Genomic DNA, 19,690 nt, shown 5'->3' on the forward strand with positions numbered 1-19,690 from the left:
TAACCGCCGAAACAGTCTTTCAGAGCCGCACCGGTGTCATGCACGTTCATTGTAAACACGGAGCTAGCTGCATGCAAGCAATGGACGCGTCACCACGTGGTCAAACATGGCGCAGCTCCTAGGATCGCTTTGAAACAGGGTCTGTATCGCGAAATTTGGCAGTCCATAGTAGCATTCATGTTGCGACAGCTGCGACTCTCGTTGATCACATATCTCTAGACTGTCCTCGAAGACAGTACCAGGGGCACAAGAGAGTAAGCCCTCGACTGCTCTCTGTCTGTGAGTAATCCAATTTAGAGGCTTCACTCAAAAATAACACCACCAATCTGAATGAAATTCGCTCACATTTATTGATAGTGTCTGCAGAATGTGTCTATACGGAATTTCTATTGGTTTATCCATAAAAATGCCTATGCACGAACAGGTGAAAGGTTGAATGAACAGGGGTAGGAACCCTCAGACTGGCCGACATTTGGTAGTTGGACGTAATTTTGCAAAAGTGGCCTTGTCATCCTTTGCGTGTTTTTTTTAACGCGTCAGTTGCGAGACGTCATGTGACGTAGCTGTCAGTGACGTCAAAGATTGACGTCACATGACACCACTGACAGCGACGTTGTGGGACGTCACTGGACTAACCTGTTAAAACTAACACGCCAAGGATGACAAAGCCGCCTTAGACAAAGACCTATCGAAACGTCAACCGGGCTCTCCGAGGCACCTTACCTCTTTTCGTCCAACTTTTATAGAAGTGTGTTTTCATTTGTAGGCCGCTATCATCGTGACATATTTCTGCATAAAAAAAAATATGTGCGCGGGTTCAAAGCAGTCTACGAGACGACAGACTAGGATGAGCATAGCCGGTTATTAAGAGGATTTACGAGATTGCTCTCAGTACAAGGCCATGGCAGTTTATGTTTTATAGACACTGATCTGTCTCACTGCTTCTCGATGAAACCGCAGGCATCGAGCTTGGGGAGAGCTGTTCCCGACACGAGAACTGCGAGGTGAGCGACAACAACTCGTACTGTCACCACTCCATCTGTCGCTGCAAACCGCTTTTTCGGCGGGTCCTGCTTGTCAGCGAGAATATCACCCGCTGTCGCCGAGGTGCGCAGCTTCGCTTCTTGTTCTATAACGTAGAGACCCCGCGCTCTTCTCCTCTAGAGCACCGAGGAAGGAACAGGAGGGCGGAACACGACTGGATTACTGTCATGTGTCAGGTATACGTGCTCCCGCTGTGCCGAACGAACGTCCCCCATCGATTAAAAAAATTACAGAGAACCAAACATTCTCGGCCGAGCCTCAGAGGTCACGTGTTGGGCCGACACTGCGAGGAGAAAGATAGCTAAAAGAATGATTTCACGTCGAGTGCGCTTGCCAAGACTGGCTGCGTGACGCCCTCCTGGTTCTTGCCTTCCTCGAAGCTATAGAGGCTCTGAGGTGGCAACCACCCGACTTGCATGCTCTAAGTGACCGCGCTGGTCGAGGTACCGAAATTGAGACGCCGGATGCCTTGGACTTATTGTTTGGAAATTACAACAGATGCTCTTTCAGTCAGAGGGAGTTTTTGAGTGTGTTATTGTGCATGAAGGGCAAGGCGCACCAATTGTGAACGAACAGGAAAAAAGCGATGGTACGAAGGAATATGTCAGTGGGACGAGCGCTAAATCAGGCGGACCCGTTGTCAAGATAATCTTTCTTTTTTCTCTTGAAAACGGCGATCGCGCATCTTAATTTCATGGCCAGATTTTCTTTACCACAATCTCAAATTTTCCGCTGCATCGTAAGCAAGTGCAGTTGCGCTACCACACTCAGTGATGTTACTGGACAGCGAGGGAGGAATGAACTCTGTCCAGTTTACTACCCGTTCACACATTCCAAGGAAGTTGCACCGTGTCTATAGCGGGGCATTCAAGTCCGTCGCCTTCATGTTCTGCAGAAGTGCTCGTGTGGGTTTCTGGCCTGATGGCCTGCGAGGCCAGGTTTCCAGGGCTGCTGTAAAAGGCCGGCCGACCGGCCTACTCAAGGAATACTGGAGAGTACAGCGTTGTTTGTCGAAGCAGACGCAGTGGCACGGGAGATGATCGATGGTCTTTTCCCATCTACAGTTGGCCCACATGGGTTTGTCAGCCATACTAATGCTATAGCTGTACGAGTTAAGTGAAGACTACTCCGACCTACAGCCAACCGCAGCAGTGCTACGTCATGTCATGAAAGATTTGGTGCTAACTGCAGTTACAATCTATGGAAGTGAAGGTTGGACTTCTACGGAATATTGCAATGACTGAGCGTAATATTACGCGCAAGATGGTGAAGCTGTCTTACAGCGTCCACTCTTGATAACGGCATAACGAGTGTCGGTGCTTCAGCGTGGCCTCATCGGGCAGCGTCATCGGCGAGGTGGTTACCAACGATGCCACAGTATCCCGACAGTCACTGAAATATATATTATTGGACAAGGAAAAAACGCAGAATCGGAACAGGGTTCAGTCCTTTTATTCTGTGGGTCTAAGCGAGCCAAAATATGTTGTTAGGCTCCTTTGTGAATCTGAGTGAGCTTGCATGAGTCGGATTTTAGCAAGAATTACCCCGGCACGTTGTGGCGGCGCATCATTTCGGTGTGTTTAAGTCGGAGTGAGTCAATCTATATCTAGCTTGGTGAGTCTGAGCTTCAGTTATCCTTACAAGCCTAAGCTATAAGTTAGTCTGATGGTAAATTTTCTTGAAAGGAAGTCCACCAATTTTATAGAAAAGTGAGGACACCCAATCTTATTTTCTTGGCAAGATTCTATATTAGGCATACCTTGGACGTCTGGTAACGTGGATACCTAATAACATCTAACGTAACGATTCAGCATTTCTGGAAAGCTGAACCCGTCCAGATAGTGGCTCTGAACTAAGTCAAGCAGATTCCACAAAGGAAAATGCTCTAACTGTGCATATCACTAAATTGCATATGACGTGCAGTCAATATGCATGATCACGTTGTAGAACCATTTAATCTTCTCCCAAAGATAGTTGAAACAGCTTACAGTTGTAAAGCCATGAATTCATACAAAATAACGGTAACTACTAAATTTTTCTTAACCTCAGCTTATTCTGTACTTTACGCTTTTGTTTCTAATATTGTAATAAAACTGCGTGATCAATCTTGCATACTCTACATTCTTGGAATATCAAATGTTTACACGCCTAAAGCAAATTGGAACTAAGAAATCCTGTGTGTGCTATGTCAGCCATGTTCTGTATTTTATATGCATTATAGCTAGCGAAGCATTATGGATATATACACAGTACGCATTTAATCGGACAAATATCCGGTGTGCTACTTGCTGCGGTCTGCAGCATAGGACATGAAATCTAGCGAGGTGGCGTAAAGTCTTTAACTTTATTTCATTGACAGACACGTCTGTACTGACATACATTTTATGTTAAATTGTAGTTTCCTAGTTTTTTGTCAAAGTAAAACATTGTTGTGGGTGGTTAAAATCGACCGCTCGGAACCCATTCGCCTGGTTCTTTCACAACGCCGAGCTTCGCCTCTCCGAGCGGCTCTCACCCCAAGCCCGAGAGCGTGACCAAGATCACGCGAAGCTGTGGTCACGCGGCTGATTACGTGCAGCGGGTGCGGGCAGGGGTAGTAATGGACCACGGAGGAAGGGCATAACAAGGAGATAGCATTGTGCAACACAACTCAAGTGAGACGAATCGGTCCAACACGTGATCATCACGCTTTAGGTTTAGTGCTCCCGCTCTGCAGGCAGAGCTACGGCCTGGCAGCCCAACAAGTGCGAACCGATTAAAATATACCGGCAACCAAGCATTCTCGACCAATACGCTGAGTCTCAGATGTCGTGTGCTGGGCCGATAGTGCTGGGTAAAAAGCGAAGGGAATAGATTCACGGAGTCTTCGCTTGCCAAGGCTGGCTGCGTGACGCAGTGCTCCCTCCAAGTTGATTTCCTTCCTCCGTGAGACGGACCAAAGTGGGTGCGAGCCCTGTTTGTGAGCCATGCCTGTTTGAAACAAGAGAGGTGAAACGTTTCAGCTTCCGGTCTTGGACAGCTCTGGCGAGCTGCTCGGCGTGTGGCTTGAGCACGCTTTCTGGTGAGCGCGTAAAGCGCGGGCTCCCCATCGTTGCAATGTGAGTCGGTGCGCGGCAGGAACCCAGCCGAATGTATCATGAGTGAGTGTCTACTTTGCCGACGTATGACATTGGTGTGCTTATATAAGGCACATGCATGTATCCAAGTAAGTATCTGCACGTATACCTTCTATGTTTTCGGAAAAACGTTTTCTAGCCGTTTATAGACGACGTTCTGCACATGTCTTAATAAGATGTAGACATAGAACGCTTTGAAAATATATCTTCTATTCTTCTATCATGAGACATCTCCTAGACGTTGACAAGAAGACGTATGGTGGGCGTCTTGAGTAGTTTTCGACGTTATAACTCATTTTCGCTGGTCACGGAAGTCTATAAAACGTATTGTGTTCAGTGGGATAGACGCCGGAGCCCAGGCCCCCGCTGTGCAATGATCAGGAAAAGCAGATGGTCTAACACTACGATTGGTTCTCATCGGAAGACCTTTCAAGCCTGTCTGTCGTGCGCAGGTCACGAGCCCCGCGAGTCGTGCTACAATGTCGAAGACTGCAACGGCTCCAACTACACCTGCTACGAAGGCCTGTGCAGGTGCCGCGAGGGCTTCTACAAGGACGAAGAGACCGACGGCTGCAGGCCGAGTGAGTGCTCTCGAGGTGGCCATCCACGAAAAGGCGCCTTTCGTGACTATTTTTTTAGAGAGACCCTGACGTTGAAACAAGTCTGCCCCTGGCATGATGCCACGGAAATGAGCGGACGTAATTGACTTCCGTATCTTCGAGTTAGACGGTGATGTGTTTCAGATCAATAGCCGATGACATGTTCGCCATAGCGTGGCGCTGGTACACGCAGTGGTAGAACTAGAGTTTTTGAATTATGCGAGTTTTTAAACTCCTCATAGGGCTCGTGTTTGAATATCTGGACACAATCACTGGCGAACAGTGTTGGGAGTCTGCTGTACTTTTCGTCACCTAGGTGGAACAAGGATAGCCAGGAAACGTCATTTTTTGAGCAGAACAACGGGATAAGATCATAGCATGCACTGAAAGAGCTAAAGAACAGCATTTTCGCTCAGTACCTATCATTACTCTTTATCACATCCGGTATTTAAAGCACTTCTTAATAGGCGATGTCTGATGACGAGTTTTGTCAATTGTCGCTCCTGGTGGCGCGTCAGTCAATTAATACCAGCATCAAAACGGGAAGTTGTGCCAGTTGGTTGGTATTCATAGTAAGGTTCGTTACAGCGCACTACAAGACAAGGACACAAGAAGGTATAAAACGACGACATGGCGCTGACTATCAACTGATATTTTATTGAAGATATATAGGTGCCAGTTGATAACCATAGCATGTACGAGACACAGAGATGCATCGAGGCAACTGTGACAATCTGAGGGAGGGGTGGGGTGGCAAGGGGTAGGGGTGGAAAGTACAATGAGGGAGGGGTGGCAAGGACGTGCTTAGGCCATTATGTAACTTTCTGTGTGAGAAGAATTTACATGTGTTAGTAGCAGACAAAGAAGGGCACTTGGTTGTCATGGATTATGATGTGTATTCGCGAAAGTCTGAGGATGTAATTCGGAAAAATTTCAAAGGTGTAAAGGTTAAGACTGCGAAAGTCAAGCAGCAAGCACTAACTTTGTTGGAAGGAATGAATCTGCAATGTTTAGCGGCCAGTGTAAAGAAAGCAAAAATTCTGGAACTACAGGTTTTCTTTACTGTGAAATCGCACAAGGATGGCAAGCCGTTTCGTGCCTTAGTCTCGGTAAAGAACAGCTGGCAGTTAAGCGTGTCGCGATTCCTACAGAGGCATCTTGTGAGCTTAACATTAGTTGATCCTTTCCGGATAGCCAATTCGGACAGTGTGTGGAAGTACCTGGAAGACAGTTCATTGAACATTCGGTGTGCCTTCAGCGTAGATGTGGAAAACTTGTATTACTCCCTTCCACATGCCCAGGCAATGAAATATGTTAAAGACTGCATTGTGCGTGACAGTGATGAAGAGGCCTTCATCAATAGCTGCGGTATCTCAGCAGAAGCCTTTCTTGAACTTCTTTCCTTTTACTTGAGGTCTACCTTTGTTTCATGGAGAGGGCGTCCGTATATACAAAAATCGGGGGTATGCATCGGCTCGTGCGTAGCTCCTATCATTAGTGACATCTTTCTAGGTTATATTGATAGTTAACTTTGGTAAAAATCATGTGTGCTGGAAATAGGATGCCGGGTCGGTTAAGCCCATTTTGAACTATAAATCCGGTCATGCAAAAGTAGTGAAGCGGGCTATAGCGAAGACAATCCTAAATGCTGCATTAAAGAAGTCGTGTTTTCATACGTCGAAGGCTGCTTTTTCTGATCAGGTAAACCGTTTAATGGACCCTGGTTACCCCGAAGCGATTATTTCATCTGTGAGTGAAAGTATGGTTCGCGACTTCAAGAGCATAAATGACCAAGGTATTAAAACTAAATTAGAAGAAAAAGAAAAACGGCAGTAGTACCGCATATACACAAGTTAGCGCATGGGCTTAAGAACGTTGGTTCAAGGTACAGCATTGATGTTCGTTTTTCTGCGAAACATAAGATAGGTCGCATATGCCCGTTAGTTGATAATTTGCTGAGTGATAAGCAAGTGAAGGGTAAATGCACTGTCAAACATGTGAACAGATACATCACTTGTGCTAAGCAGGTTGAGTATACCATTCCATTATCTTGTGGTAAAGAGTACGTGCGACAAACGAAGCGATGTGCGAATGTTCGACTTCGTGAGCGTGAGCTACCTCCTCAAGGGGTTGCGCCACTTCATCTCCCGGAGCATTACAAGTCGTGCGGCTGTCGCCCTGAAATTAAAAAAAAAACTAGTGTCATTTTTAAACACGCAAGCCAATTGACAAGGGAAACTGCCGAGGCTCACAATATAACGATTAGGGACAAAGCGTGTATCAGCGAACCGTCTATCGCTCTTCATGACAAGGAACTGTGTATCTGTGTATCAAGAAGTTTATCTGTTCGGTCGTTGTTTTTATGTGGTGCTCTGAGTTTTCTGGTTTGTTGAACATTTACGGTTACCATTGACGACGATTGGTTAACAAGCCGTCGGGTGAAGATTCAGCGAGCCAGGCGCCTTACAGGTACGCCATTTCTTTTTTGAGGACCTGGCTATTACCCTGCCGCTACGGTGGTCGGAAGCCGAGAACATCGTCACGAGCCTTATGCTCGACCAAGCGTAACAAGCCATATGAATGATGCTACGGGCCGTAATGAAAACCCTGGGGCCTTGCAAGCGTCACAAAGCTTCATAAAGCCGGCACGTTCGGTTCTTAACAACTCGGAATAAACTTCAGCGAATTCAGGAATAATGGCTGACGGTGAAGCCGAGAGCAAGAAACCTCGCCTAGAAGACAGCAAGTACGATGATACAACATCGAATTATGAGCTAAGTGATGAGGAAGAGATGGGTGAAGATGCACCATTTACTTTGGTCACGTATAAGAGGAAGCGAGCCGAAGGCATTCCGGTTGTCTTTTGCCCAGCAAGTGAAGGTACTACTTTTTGGCAAGTAAACCCAAACCGAGTGTCTGCCGAAATAGTTTCCTCTGCCAAAGAAAAAGTGCAGTCTTTCAGGACGACCAGAGATGGAAGTTTCAGTGTCAGCGTTGCTTCCTTAGCATCGGCGAAACGCCTTTTGATGCTCACAAGTGTAGGCGGCCTAGAAGTTAAGCCCTTCATCCCAGAGTCATACACGCGAAACGTTGGGAAAGTAGAACGTGCCTCTGCAGTATACAGATGAACAACTCCTATCCTTCTTGAAAGACACAGGAGTTATATCGGCACGCAGACAGATAAGCTATTCCCGCCAAGAAGATGGAGCAGTAAAGTCACATCCACTTCACACGGTAATTCTGACTTTCGGAGACGATCGCCCTATTCCAGGAAGAATTTACTTGGGTTTCACCAGTCACCCTGTCGAGGAATACCTAGAACCAGCACTTCGCTGCTATAATTGCCAGAGATTTGGGCATATGGCGAAAACCTGCCGCAGCACACGTCGATGCAAAATCTGCTCAGAAGATCATGACCACAAGGAGTGCAAGTCACTTCTTCAACCTAAATGTGCAAACTGTGCGGAGAACCATGCCGCCTCCTTCTCAGGCTGCCCTCAGAAAAAGGCAGCGGCACAAATGCGTGGACATGAACTAATCCATGGAAGACAACCGCGACGCAATGAACCCGTACCAAACCTTGAGATTGTTCATCCAGTGCCAGATCACCCACCTCGGCGAGCACCGGAACCACCACAGCCAAGAGCACCGACAAGCTATCCCTCCTCTAGAAAACAACCAACAGTGCAATCGAGAGACCAATCAAGAGGATCACATTCAAGCGCCCAGTCTTATGCATCAGTGCTACGGAAACCCAGTCGACAACAGGCAGAAAGTAATACACAAGAAACCTCCAGTATTCGCACACATTTCTCTCGGCGACCTTACGCATCTACTGCAGAAGTAACACCAGCTAATTGCGGACATACCACAGCATCGGTGACACACCTGATTTTGCCAATGCTTTTCGCAGCTCTTAAGGCAATCCTATCTGCTCTGCCGGAAGCAAACAACCTACCAGAAGTGAAAGCCTTGTTGCCTCTAGAAGCACTATTGTGTCAACAATCCGGGCCGAAACTGCGGCAGGCAGTACATGAATAACCGCTACAAAAATGTCTCCATATTTCAGTGGAATGCCAACAGTCTTCGAAGGAAGTAAACTGCTTGTGCAATACAACTTCCCAATACTTTGCATTCAAGAGGCGGGAATCAATGACGACTTTCGCCTCTCGAATTATGTGATCTGCCAGACTCCTCATCAAGGTGCTGTTAGCAGAGTGCTCCTGTGCGTCAGAAAGGACCTACCATCTTATCAAATTCAGTTCAGTGATTCAGACTTCCCGGAATTCATCGCATGTAAAGTATCCTTTGGCAAGCTCTGTATAACAGTGATTAATCTATATCTACAACCTTCAAACCGGATTTTAGTAGGAGCGCTAGTGGATATATCTTCAAAATAGCTCATTCTAATGTATTTATGTGTGGCGACTTTAATGCACACAACATCATCTGGGGCAGTGATCATTGTGATGCACGGGGTGACGTTATTGAGTGCGCGATAGATAAATGCAACTTGACTGTTTTAAATGATGGGTCGCCAACATTCCTTCGTGGATATAATTACTCAAGCTGCATAGATGTTACCCTGTGTTCACATGATCTAGTGAATGGTGTGGGATGGACAACAGATATGGAAACGCGCGGAAGTGATCATTTTCCCATCCTTGTTAATCACCCTAGCATGCACTATGATATTGCTACGGAACAATATGTGCGATCACGAGAAGGCGAGCAGTGTGAAGACGACGACGACGATTAGAAGCTAGCGGGGGCTGTTGCCTCTTGGCCAAGCGCAGCGTATATTCTTGTAAATATACTTGTACATAGCTCTTCGTCTGCGTCTTCCTACGTAACATATCTGGTGGACGTGGACGTTCCGTGTACCTCGTCACGGAGCTTCGCAGTGCACGGTACGTCGAGCCTTCCTTCATGGCTCCCGGCGACGACAACCCGACTCCGCCGGCTCCGACACCTGCTGCCACTTCGATGACCTACATCACTCTCCCCGCTCCCCGTGATCCTGGCGTATTCTCGGGCAAAGATGGGGAAGACGTCGATGACTGGATTAGCCTGTATGAACACGTCAGCCGCAATAACCGGTGGGACCCTACTATTATGCTCGCCAACGTAGTCTTTTACCTCGGTGGCACACCTCGAGTTTGGTATCGCACGCACGAAGATGAGCTCACCAGTTGGGATTCACTTAAGACACAGCTTCGAGACTTGTTCGGCAACCCCTACGGTCACCAACTTGCCGCGCAGAAGGCGCTTTCCGGCCGTGTGCAGACGTCAACAGAGCCATATGTCACTTACATTCAGGACGTCTTGGCTCTGTGACGCAAAGTTGACACCCACATGACTGAGTCAGACAAGGTTGCCCCCATGCTCAAAGGCATTGCCGATGACGCCTTCAACTTGCTCGTTTGCAACAACGTAGCGACGGTGGATGCTGTTATAAAAGAGTGCCGCCGCCTGGAACTCGCTAAAAGCCGACATATTGACCAGCAGTTTGACTGTCTGCCCAACACCCCAGCGACATCTTCCTGTGCCGGCACTCCTCGTCCCAACAACACTGCCGATGTTACCAGGATCGTCCGGCGTGAAATAGAGGCCGCCTATCCGGCTGCCTTCGACTCCAGTCCCACCAACACATCTGCAGTCACGGTCTCACTGATCCAGGCAGTTGTCCGCCAAGAGTTCGAAAACATGGGTCTTCACACCATCTGCTCGGCCCATCATCCTGATACCCGCCCAGCTTCTTCGATTCCGCTCCGTTCCGCATCTTCTTACCTACCACGTTTCCGCAACCCATCTGAATGGCGCACTGCTGACGACATGCCCATTTGTTTCCACTGCCATCGAATCCGGCACATTTCTCGGTACTGTCGCAGTCGCTGGAGTTCCCCAACCCGGTCTACTTATACTGCCTACTCTCGACCCCCAGGTGGCCCTTCTCGTCCCTATGCCGCACGCTCCGATAACGCCGCCTCTGATTCTCCTGCACCGAACCGCTCCTATTCTCGTTCGCCTTCGCCCCAACGACGACAATCTCGCTCTCCCCAGCCCCGTCGCTCCTATTCGTCGACTCCCTTCAGACGCCGCTCCCAGCCGGAAAACTAGACGATGCAGCGCCTCGAGGTGACGCTGCATTGCTCCCTACGCCGCCAAATCCTCTACTGACGTGGCCCACTCATCTGAACCTTCTTGACGTGCAATCGACGGTGTTTCTGTGTCTGCACTCATAGACACTGGGGCGCATTTGTCCGTAATGAGCGCTGACCTTCGTAACCGGCTCAAGAAAATTATCACGCCCGCCACGACGCCTGTTGTCCGTGTCGCCGATGGCGGAACAGCCCCCGTAATTGGTGTGTGTACCGTCCGCGTCTCCTTCGCCGATCGCTCAACAATCGTACTATTCACAGTCATCGCGCACTGTCCCCACGACATCATCCTCGGCTTAGACTTCCTCTCCGGACATTCTGCTCTCATCGATTGCTCTGCCAGTACTCTCCGTCTCGACCTGCCTGTTCTGGATCCCGCTGAACAACACCCTACTCGCCTCAGTTCCGTCGACTTCGTTCGCTTGCCACCTTCGGCACTGACTTACGTTGACTTCGTGTCATCCCCACCAGTCCCCGACGGTCACTACATCGCGGCTCCTATGCAAGACGTCCTCCTTACACACGGGATCACAGTACCTCATACAGTTTTATCTATTACGGCGAATTGCGTCTGCCTGCCAGTGGTCAACTTTGGCTTGACGACACAAGTGCTGCCACGCGTGATGTCTATGGCCCACCTTTGCTCATTCGAGGATCACTCAGTAGCATCTATTGCAGTAGACTACACTTAATCCGATACTCCTCTACCATCGCAGTCGGCAAATTGTACCATCGCTGACGTACAGAAAATGATTGCGCCCGACTTGCCGTCCGAGCACGCTCGTGAACTCTACCGCGTTCTGTTTTCGTACCACCATATTTTTTATTTTAACGATCGACCTTTCGCCCAAACTACAGCTGTCAAACATCGCATTAATACCGGCGATTCCCCTCCTATTCATCGCCGCCCGTATCGAGTGTCACCGGCTGAGCGTCAAGTTATTCACGCAGAAGTTCGCAAAATGCTTGCCAAGAACATTATTGAACCATCATATAGTCCATGGGCGTCACCTGTTGTACTGGTCAAAAAGAAGGATGGCTCATGGCGCTTTTGCGCAGACTATCGGCACTAACCCTTAACAGGGTTACCAAAAAGGACGTGTATACCCTACCTCGGATTGATGACGCCCTTGACTGCCTCCACGGTGCTCGCTATTTCTCCTCTATTGACCTTCGCTCCGGCTACTGGAAGATTGCCGTGGACGATCTCGACCGCGAGAAGACTGCTTTTGTAACACCCGACGGTCTTTATCAATTCAAAGTGATGCCGTTCGGTCTATGTAACGCCCCTGCCACTTTTGAACGCATGATGGACTGTGCTACTGGTCCACGTGCCTGTGCTACTTGAACGACGTTATCGTATTCTCCCCAACGTTCGCTACGCACCTCGAGCGCCTCTCAGCAGTCCTGGACGTTTTTCGTCGAGCCGGTCTGCAACTCAACGCATCGAAGTGTCAATTCGGCCGTCGCCAGATTACCGTCCTTGGACATCTCGTTGACGCGAACGGAGTGCAACCGGACCCAGGCAAGATCCATGCTTTTACGCACTTCCCTGTTCCGAAGTGTGTCAAGGATGTGCGCAGCTTCATCAGCCTTTGTTCATACTTCCGCCGTGTCGTGAGAAATTTCGCCGCCATAGCACGACCACTAACCGAGCTTTTGAAAAAAGACACCCCTTTCCAGTGGGGCGATAACGAGGCCTCTGCATTCTCACATCTAATCGGCATTCTCACAACGCCTCCCGTTCTGGCCCATTTCGATCCTTCTGCGCCTGCCAAAGTCCGTACTGATGCCAGCGGTCACGGAATTGGCGCAGTACTGGCACAACGCCAGCGTGGCCACGACCGTGTTATCGCTTACGCCAGCAGGCTCCTCTCACCCGCGGAGCGCAACTATTCCATCACTGAGCGTGAGTGTCTGGCCCTAGTTTGGGTGGTTGCGAAGTTCCGCCCATACTTATATGGCCGACCATTTTCCGTTCTCACAGACCATCACGCGCTTTGCTGGTTATACTCATTGAAAGACCCTACAGGAAGACTTGGTCGCTGGGCCTTACGCCTCCAAGAATATTCGTTCTCTGTCACCTATAAATATGGCCGACTACACAAGGACGCTGACTGCCTGTCTCGCTACCCGCTCGACGAGCCTGACGACGCCGACAGTAGTAGCGCCAACGGCATTTTCTCTGTGTCTGCCTTCGCTAACATCGCCGATGAGCAGTACCGAGGCCTATCGCTGCGAGTACTCATCGAGCGTCTGCGCTCTACACCTACCGACGCATCCGTTCGTCGATATGCCCTCCAGGGCGGCATTCTGTACCGAAGGAACTTCCTCCCTGATGGTCCTGATCTTCTTCTTGTCGTGCCGAAACATCTACGACAGACTGTGCTCTTTGAGATGCTTGACGCACCCACTGCAGGACATCTTGGGTAACCCGCACGTACGACCGCGTCCGCCGCTGCTTCTATTGGCCTGGTCTCGCTCGCTCCGTTCGACGCTATGTTCCTGCCTGTGATCCCTGCCAGCGCCGGAAAACACCTCAAGTGCTACCTGCCGGTCATCTCCAGCCGATCACCGTCCCTGTTGAACCGTTCTTTCGTGTTGGATTAGACCTGCTCGGTCCCTTTCCCACGTCATCCTCTGGGAACAAATGGGTAGACGCCGCCCGATACGCTATCACTCGGGCTCTCCCTACCAGTTGCGCCACTGACGTCGCGGACTTTCTCTTGCGTGACATTATCTTAGTGCATGGCGCCCCGCGACAGCTGCTTACTGACCGTGGTCGTAACTTCCTCTCGAAAGTTATCGCCGACATTGTGCGTTCCTGCTCTATTCGACACAAGCTGACTACCTCATACCATCCTCAAACCAATGGCTTGACAGAGCGGTTAAACCGTACTCTTACCGATATGCTGTCGAAGTACGTTTCCAAAGACCACCACGACTGGGACATTGCCCTTCCTTACGTAACATTTGCGTACAATTCTTCCCGGCACGACACCGCCGGATTTTCTCCATTTTACCTGCTGTACGGTCGCGAACCTACCTTGCCCCTAGACGGCACTTCCTCCTGCTGCGATCTCAACAAGCGAGTATGCGCGCGACGCCATCGCCCTCGCCGACCATGCACGCCAGCTTGCCCGTGCTCGACTGACGGCCTCACAAACCACTCAGCAGTGTCAGTACAACGCCCGCCATCGTGACGTACAGTTTATACTTGTACATAGCTTTTCGTCTGCGTCTTCCTACGTAACAGGCGTTACAGCAGACTAACCAACTGGCAAGCTTCTCGGTACCGCCTAACGGATCAAATTAATCAACATGCAACAGTGGAAAGACTTACAGAATTTTCGCAGGATAATATGAACATATGCACAAGGAAGGTCCCAATTCCAAAAGATTATGCTGCAGTTGACGGAGAGTATGAACACCTAAGAGCCATCCGACGCTGATCCAAAAGAGCTTACCGACGGAGCGGAAGTTTTGAAGCATACAGAAACGCTCAGAAAATACACAATGTAATGCCCAGACGAATGGAAAATTTAGGCAAACGGCGCTGTTGCGATTTCTGCGGCACGCTGTCTCCTCACACGTCTGTCCCACGAATTTGTCTAGCAATTCGTTCTTTAAGCGGACCTGTAACACAGAGCTTCCCATTTCGTGCTCTCGCTGTAGCTCGGGACACGTGTGAAATAATAGTCGCAGAGGAATTTTGTGAGCTTATTTCCAGACCTGCTTTTTCATCGCAATGTGCAGAATTTAATATTTCAGTAGTGTTGGCTAAGCGAAAAATTACTGCTTGCTACTGGGCCCAACGTCCTCAATTAGATCATACTTTCACATTAAGCGAGCTTCAATGTGCAATTGCATCTTGTCGCCAAAAGTCCGCTGCTGGGCCGGACGGCATTACGTATAATATGCTAAGAAACCTCAGAGCGACAGGTACAAATGCTCTCTCAGACATCTATAATAATTTGTGGATAGAGGAAACTGTACCTGACTCTTGGAAGGTCGCTCGAATCATACCAATATTAAAACCTGGTAAGACGCCCTTGTGCCTTGAATCCTTCCGCCCAGTTAGTTTGACAAGTTGTTTATGCAAAGTAATGGAGAAAATGATTGACGCGTGGCTTCAATGGTGGTGTAATGAAACGAATGTGTTGTCCAACTACTTAGTAGGTTTTAGAAAACATAGATGCACAATGGATGCAATATTATATATAGTAAACTGTTTGGAGCACGAGCGTGCACGCGGAAACATGACTATAGCAGTATTCCTAGACATCAAGAGGGCATTTGACACTGTTATTCACGTTCATGTTCTGCTAAGCATGTTGGAACTTGGTCTGTCTGGCAGGTCCTTGCGATGGATTTCTGAATTTCTATGAGGTCGCAAAATATTTGTTCAGACGAGTGAAGGAAAGAGTGCTGAACATGTTGTCAAACAGGGAGTACCACAGGGAAGCGTACTCAGCCCCTTCCTTTTTAACTGCGTCATGGCTGATTTAACAAGAAGGCTGCCATCACAGTTAAAGTTTTCACTGTATGCAGATTGTGTGTATTTGGACATCTGGGTCTAATGCTCAACTACTTCAGATGGCATTGCAAGACGGCATAAATATCATCAACCAATTTTTGAGAGAGAGAGGAATGGTACTATCACACTCAAAGACAGCTGTATTGCCCTTCACTCGGAGGCAGTTAAAAAATTTCACTCTTCATCTGGAAGGACACCCTCTAATGATTCTCACACAGTATCGATTTCTTGGCATAATACTTGATAGGCAGCTATCCTGGGCAGCCCACATAAAAAAAACTCGAAAATGAGGTCAATGCCATAGTGACTGTACTTCGCAGACTTGCAGGCACATCATGGGGCGGATCAGTATCGTTCATGCTGACTGTTTACAATGCATTAATACGACAAAAAAATTGCGTTTTCCGCGCCCATCTTACAGGGACTTTCCCACACCTCAGAGCGGCTTCAAAGACTTTGAGCTAGAGGGCTACGCCTATGTCTAGGAGTACCACGAGCGACTTCTAGTTCTCTTGTAATAACTGAGGCTCGCCAATCACCATTTCCAGTTATGCGAACTACAGAAATATGCCGGCATTATGTCCGTATTCAAACCCAGCATAAAAACCACCCATTGGCTCTAGACATAATGAAACGAGAGAGAAGTTATGTTCACATAGAAATTCAAGTAAATCTTCACATATTGCCAAGAAATGAATTTTGGAACTCTGACATCGAATATACTCCATGCTAGCTTACAGTTCCAAAAATCGAATTGTCAGTAGATAGGATATTCAGAAAGAGACATGTTCATTCAAGCTGCTCAACAACTAGCACTTTACCAGATATATATGCGGTATTCAGGATACACACACGTCTATACAGACGGCTCCAGTACAGCAACCTCTTCAACTTCACCATTCATTATACCGCACCTCAACAAACAAGAATCATTTAAGTTATCTCGTGCGACTTCGTCCACAACGGCTGAACTGTTCGCAATCCTATAAGCGATAAAATTTATATTGTCAGTAAGAGATGCGCAAAAATGTGTAGTTTTCAGCGATTCACAGGCGGCTCTAACATCACTCTGCAGCACAAAGGGGAAAACATTCAGTGACAGTATAATATATGAAACACTCAAAAACCTCACAAAGGCAAGCGAAGCGAAACATGCAATAGCATTCCAGTGGATACCAGGTCATTGCAACATTCCTGGCAACACAGCAGCCGATGAAGCAGCACGACAAGCGCACGTCAAAGATGATACGCTTCCGCTCCCAATATCAAAGAATTAATTACGGTGCATTATAAAGACAACGTCTTTCAAAATGTCTAGAAACACTTGGCTTGACCAGAATTCTAAGAGCTCGGACTTATACCATGTTGATCCATTTATTGAATTCAAATTTTCATTGTCATTAGATAGAACCATGGAAACCCTTATTCATCGATTAAGGCTAGGCACTGCCTACACAAAGCATTTCTTACACAGAATTGGCCGAGCGGAAACCCCCGAATGTGATTGTGGATTTGTAGACGAGGATATATATCACCTCCTTCTAGATTTCCCACATCATGACACACCAAGATGCCGACTTAAATCAACGCTAATTAAATTAGACCGCAGACCTTTCAGTTTAAGGAAACTTTTGGGCCCTTGGCCAACAACGATCTTGCAGAAGAGCGCTTTAAAAGCACTAAAGACTTTTCTTGAAAACAACGGCATTCTTGGACGTTATTAGCGCTTTCATTGTTCTCTTCATTTCAATGTCACTGTATATATGCATCTGTTTGTGAATTATATTTTGTTGACTGTTCTGTTGTGACTGCATGTGATAATGCATTTACACGATGTATGTACCACCCGCTGACTAGACAATGTGTTATTAGGCGACAGTATGGTTTGTACTTTTAAGACATTTATGTACATAAATGTGCAGACATTTACTTTGTATATTGTATATACCATGTGTTCCTTACGTGATAGTCTTCCTGTGGAAACGTTGCGTGATAAGTACTGGTGCTTGTGTGAAAAGAGTATTTGATATGTAATATTGAACCCTGTATGATGTATGACGGAACCACTCAAGAGATAAGGAGTAGCCGGCGCCTAAATTATGCGCCAACATCTCCTTATATCATATCAATAAAAAAAACTGTGTTACCTATGTCGATTTTGATTATGCGTCAGATTGTCACAGTTGCCTCGATCCATCTCTGTGTCTCGTGCATGTCATGGTTATCAACTGGCACCTGTATATATGTTATACATATCTTCAATAAAATATCAGTTAAGAGTCAGCGCCGTGTCGTCGTTTTATGCCTTCTTGTGTCCTTGTCTTGCAGTGCGCTGTAACGAACCTTACTACGAATTAATACCAGCGTAGAGTAGCATGTCTGGAGTTTGAAATGGAACTTCGGTACCGATGAGTGAACTCTCTCGCGAGGCGACTGCTGACAGAAGGTGCATTTTAAATGTTGGCGTAAACGGCTATTTCGCCATCTACGGTGGACAGCCGCCATCTTTTCTAATCCCTGTTCTATGCCCTCTCTTAAACCTGCCAAGAACGCTCGTGTACTGTACTCTGGGTATAGATTAAAGATCCCCGGTAGCCAAATTAATCCACAGCTACCACTACGGCATACTTCACAGTAAGTTGCTTCTTGTGAAACGCAATAAACTAATTGAATAAACTAATTGACTGGATATCCGATTACCTGCACCTGCGTTTCCAATCCGTCACTTTTAATTACAAAACCTCTTCTATAGCTCAGGTCACGTCAGGAGTGCCGCAGGGCTCAGTCCTCGGGCCACTCCTATGCATCATATATGTTAACGGCATTATTGAAGTAGCCAGAAACACACAAGTGAAAATACGTCTTTACGCAGATGATTGCGTGATCTATTCTAACATTCGTACTCTACGTGATCAAGAAGTGCTCAATAACGTATTTTCATCCTTTTCAGAGTGAAGTAACACATGGCAGATGAGCATTAACTTTAGCAAGACTGTAGCAATGTCTTTTACTAATAAGAAACAGCCCCTAAAATTGACGTACAGCACACAAGGACACAGTATCAACGAAGTTAACGAGTTCAAATACCTTGGACTTACTATCACAACTAACCTTAGTTGGCATAATCACATCAATATAGTGTGCTCTAAAGCGATGCGAAAACTAGGGTGCCTAAAACGAACTTTAAAACACGGCACTAAAGAGTGCTAGCTTGCGGCCTATAAATCACTAATTAGGCCTGTTTTAGAGTATGCTTCTGTAGTGTGGTCGCCTTATCGCATAAAGGATATTTCCAAACTAGAATCCATTCAGAAAAAAACTGTTAGATTTATTTATGGCCGTTACGACCGTATGTTTTCACCGTCCATCTTGGGTACTAGGCGCGAAAACACACACGACACAAGGAAGGAGACGGGACGGGAGTCGTGTGTGTTTTCGCGCCTAGTACCCAAGATGAATTGTGACCAACTCGCCCAACAAGTCGTCCTTTTAAGTTTTCACCGTCATCCCACGCACACGCTTTATCGCTGGGCCCGTTGTCGTTTCGTCGCACGTGTGACCGCCTAATCCTGCTGCACAAAATCGTACATGGATCGACTAACATTGAAGCGCCTATCTCGCTAACCACACCTACTGCGCGAGTAAACCGATGTACTCACCCATTAAACATAGATCCCTTCGTTCCAAAAATAGATTGCTACATGTTTTTTTTTTTTCCACACACTGTTGAATTATGGAATAACTTAGATGGTTCTCTGCGTTCATTGCCGACTAATCAATTTCAGAAAGAACTGCCTAACCATGTTGGTTGACATGTTGTGTTCATAAGTTAAGTTACGTAACCCGCCTCTGCCATGTCTCTAAATGAGATAGCAGTATTTGTAAATAAATAATCGATCAACCAATCACTCACTCAGTCAATCAATACGTTCTGCCGTTGCACTTTTGAGAAGTTCTGGTATCTGCTCAGTAGCTTCGCGGTTGCTTTTCAGCGAACGCGTATCAGTGCCGATCGATCGACCATCGGTGTCCTTGGTGTCGAAGCTACGAAAACAGACTACGCGAAAATAGAAAAAAAAAACATGTTTTTGTTCCAGCCCGCTTTTGTTGGAAGTGGCTAACCGTTTCGGGCATAAGAGTACCTTTCCTTTAGGCCCGTCGCACAATGATCGACCCGTCTTCGACCCTTGAAGCTTACGTTCCTTAAGCAGAACGAAGCTCCAAGTGGGAGAT

At 47.4% G+C, this 19,690-nt stretch overlaps 1 protein-coding gene across 4 annotated transcripts in view; it reads left to right on the forward strand.

Annotated features, from left to right (window-relative positions):
• The window catches only part of LOC126533276 (uncharacterized), a 389,342-nt gene that overhangs the window by 240,590 nt on the left and 129,062 nt on the right, over window positions 1–19,690 (forward strand). For all 4 annotated transcript variants that reach the window (XM_072289419.1, XM_072289420.1, XM_050180538.3 and 1 more), the window contains exons 3-4: window positions 961–1,107; window positions 4,613–4,741. In XM_072289419.1, coding sequence (XP_072145520.1) covers window positions 961–1,107; window positions 4,613–4,741 — 276 coding nt within the window. The remainder of the gene's footprint in view (window positions 1–960; window positions 1,108–4,612; window positions 4,742–19,690) is intronic.

Source organism: Dermacentor andersoni, chromosome 7, assembly GCF_023375885.2.
Source record: "Dermacentor andersoni chromosome 7, qqDerAnde1_hic_scaffold, whole genome shotgun sequence".
NCBI lineage: Eukaryota > Metazoa > Arthropoda > Arachnida > Ixodida > Ixodidae > Dermacentor > Dermacentor andersoni.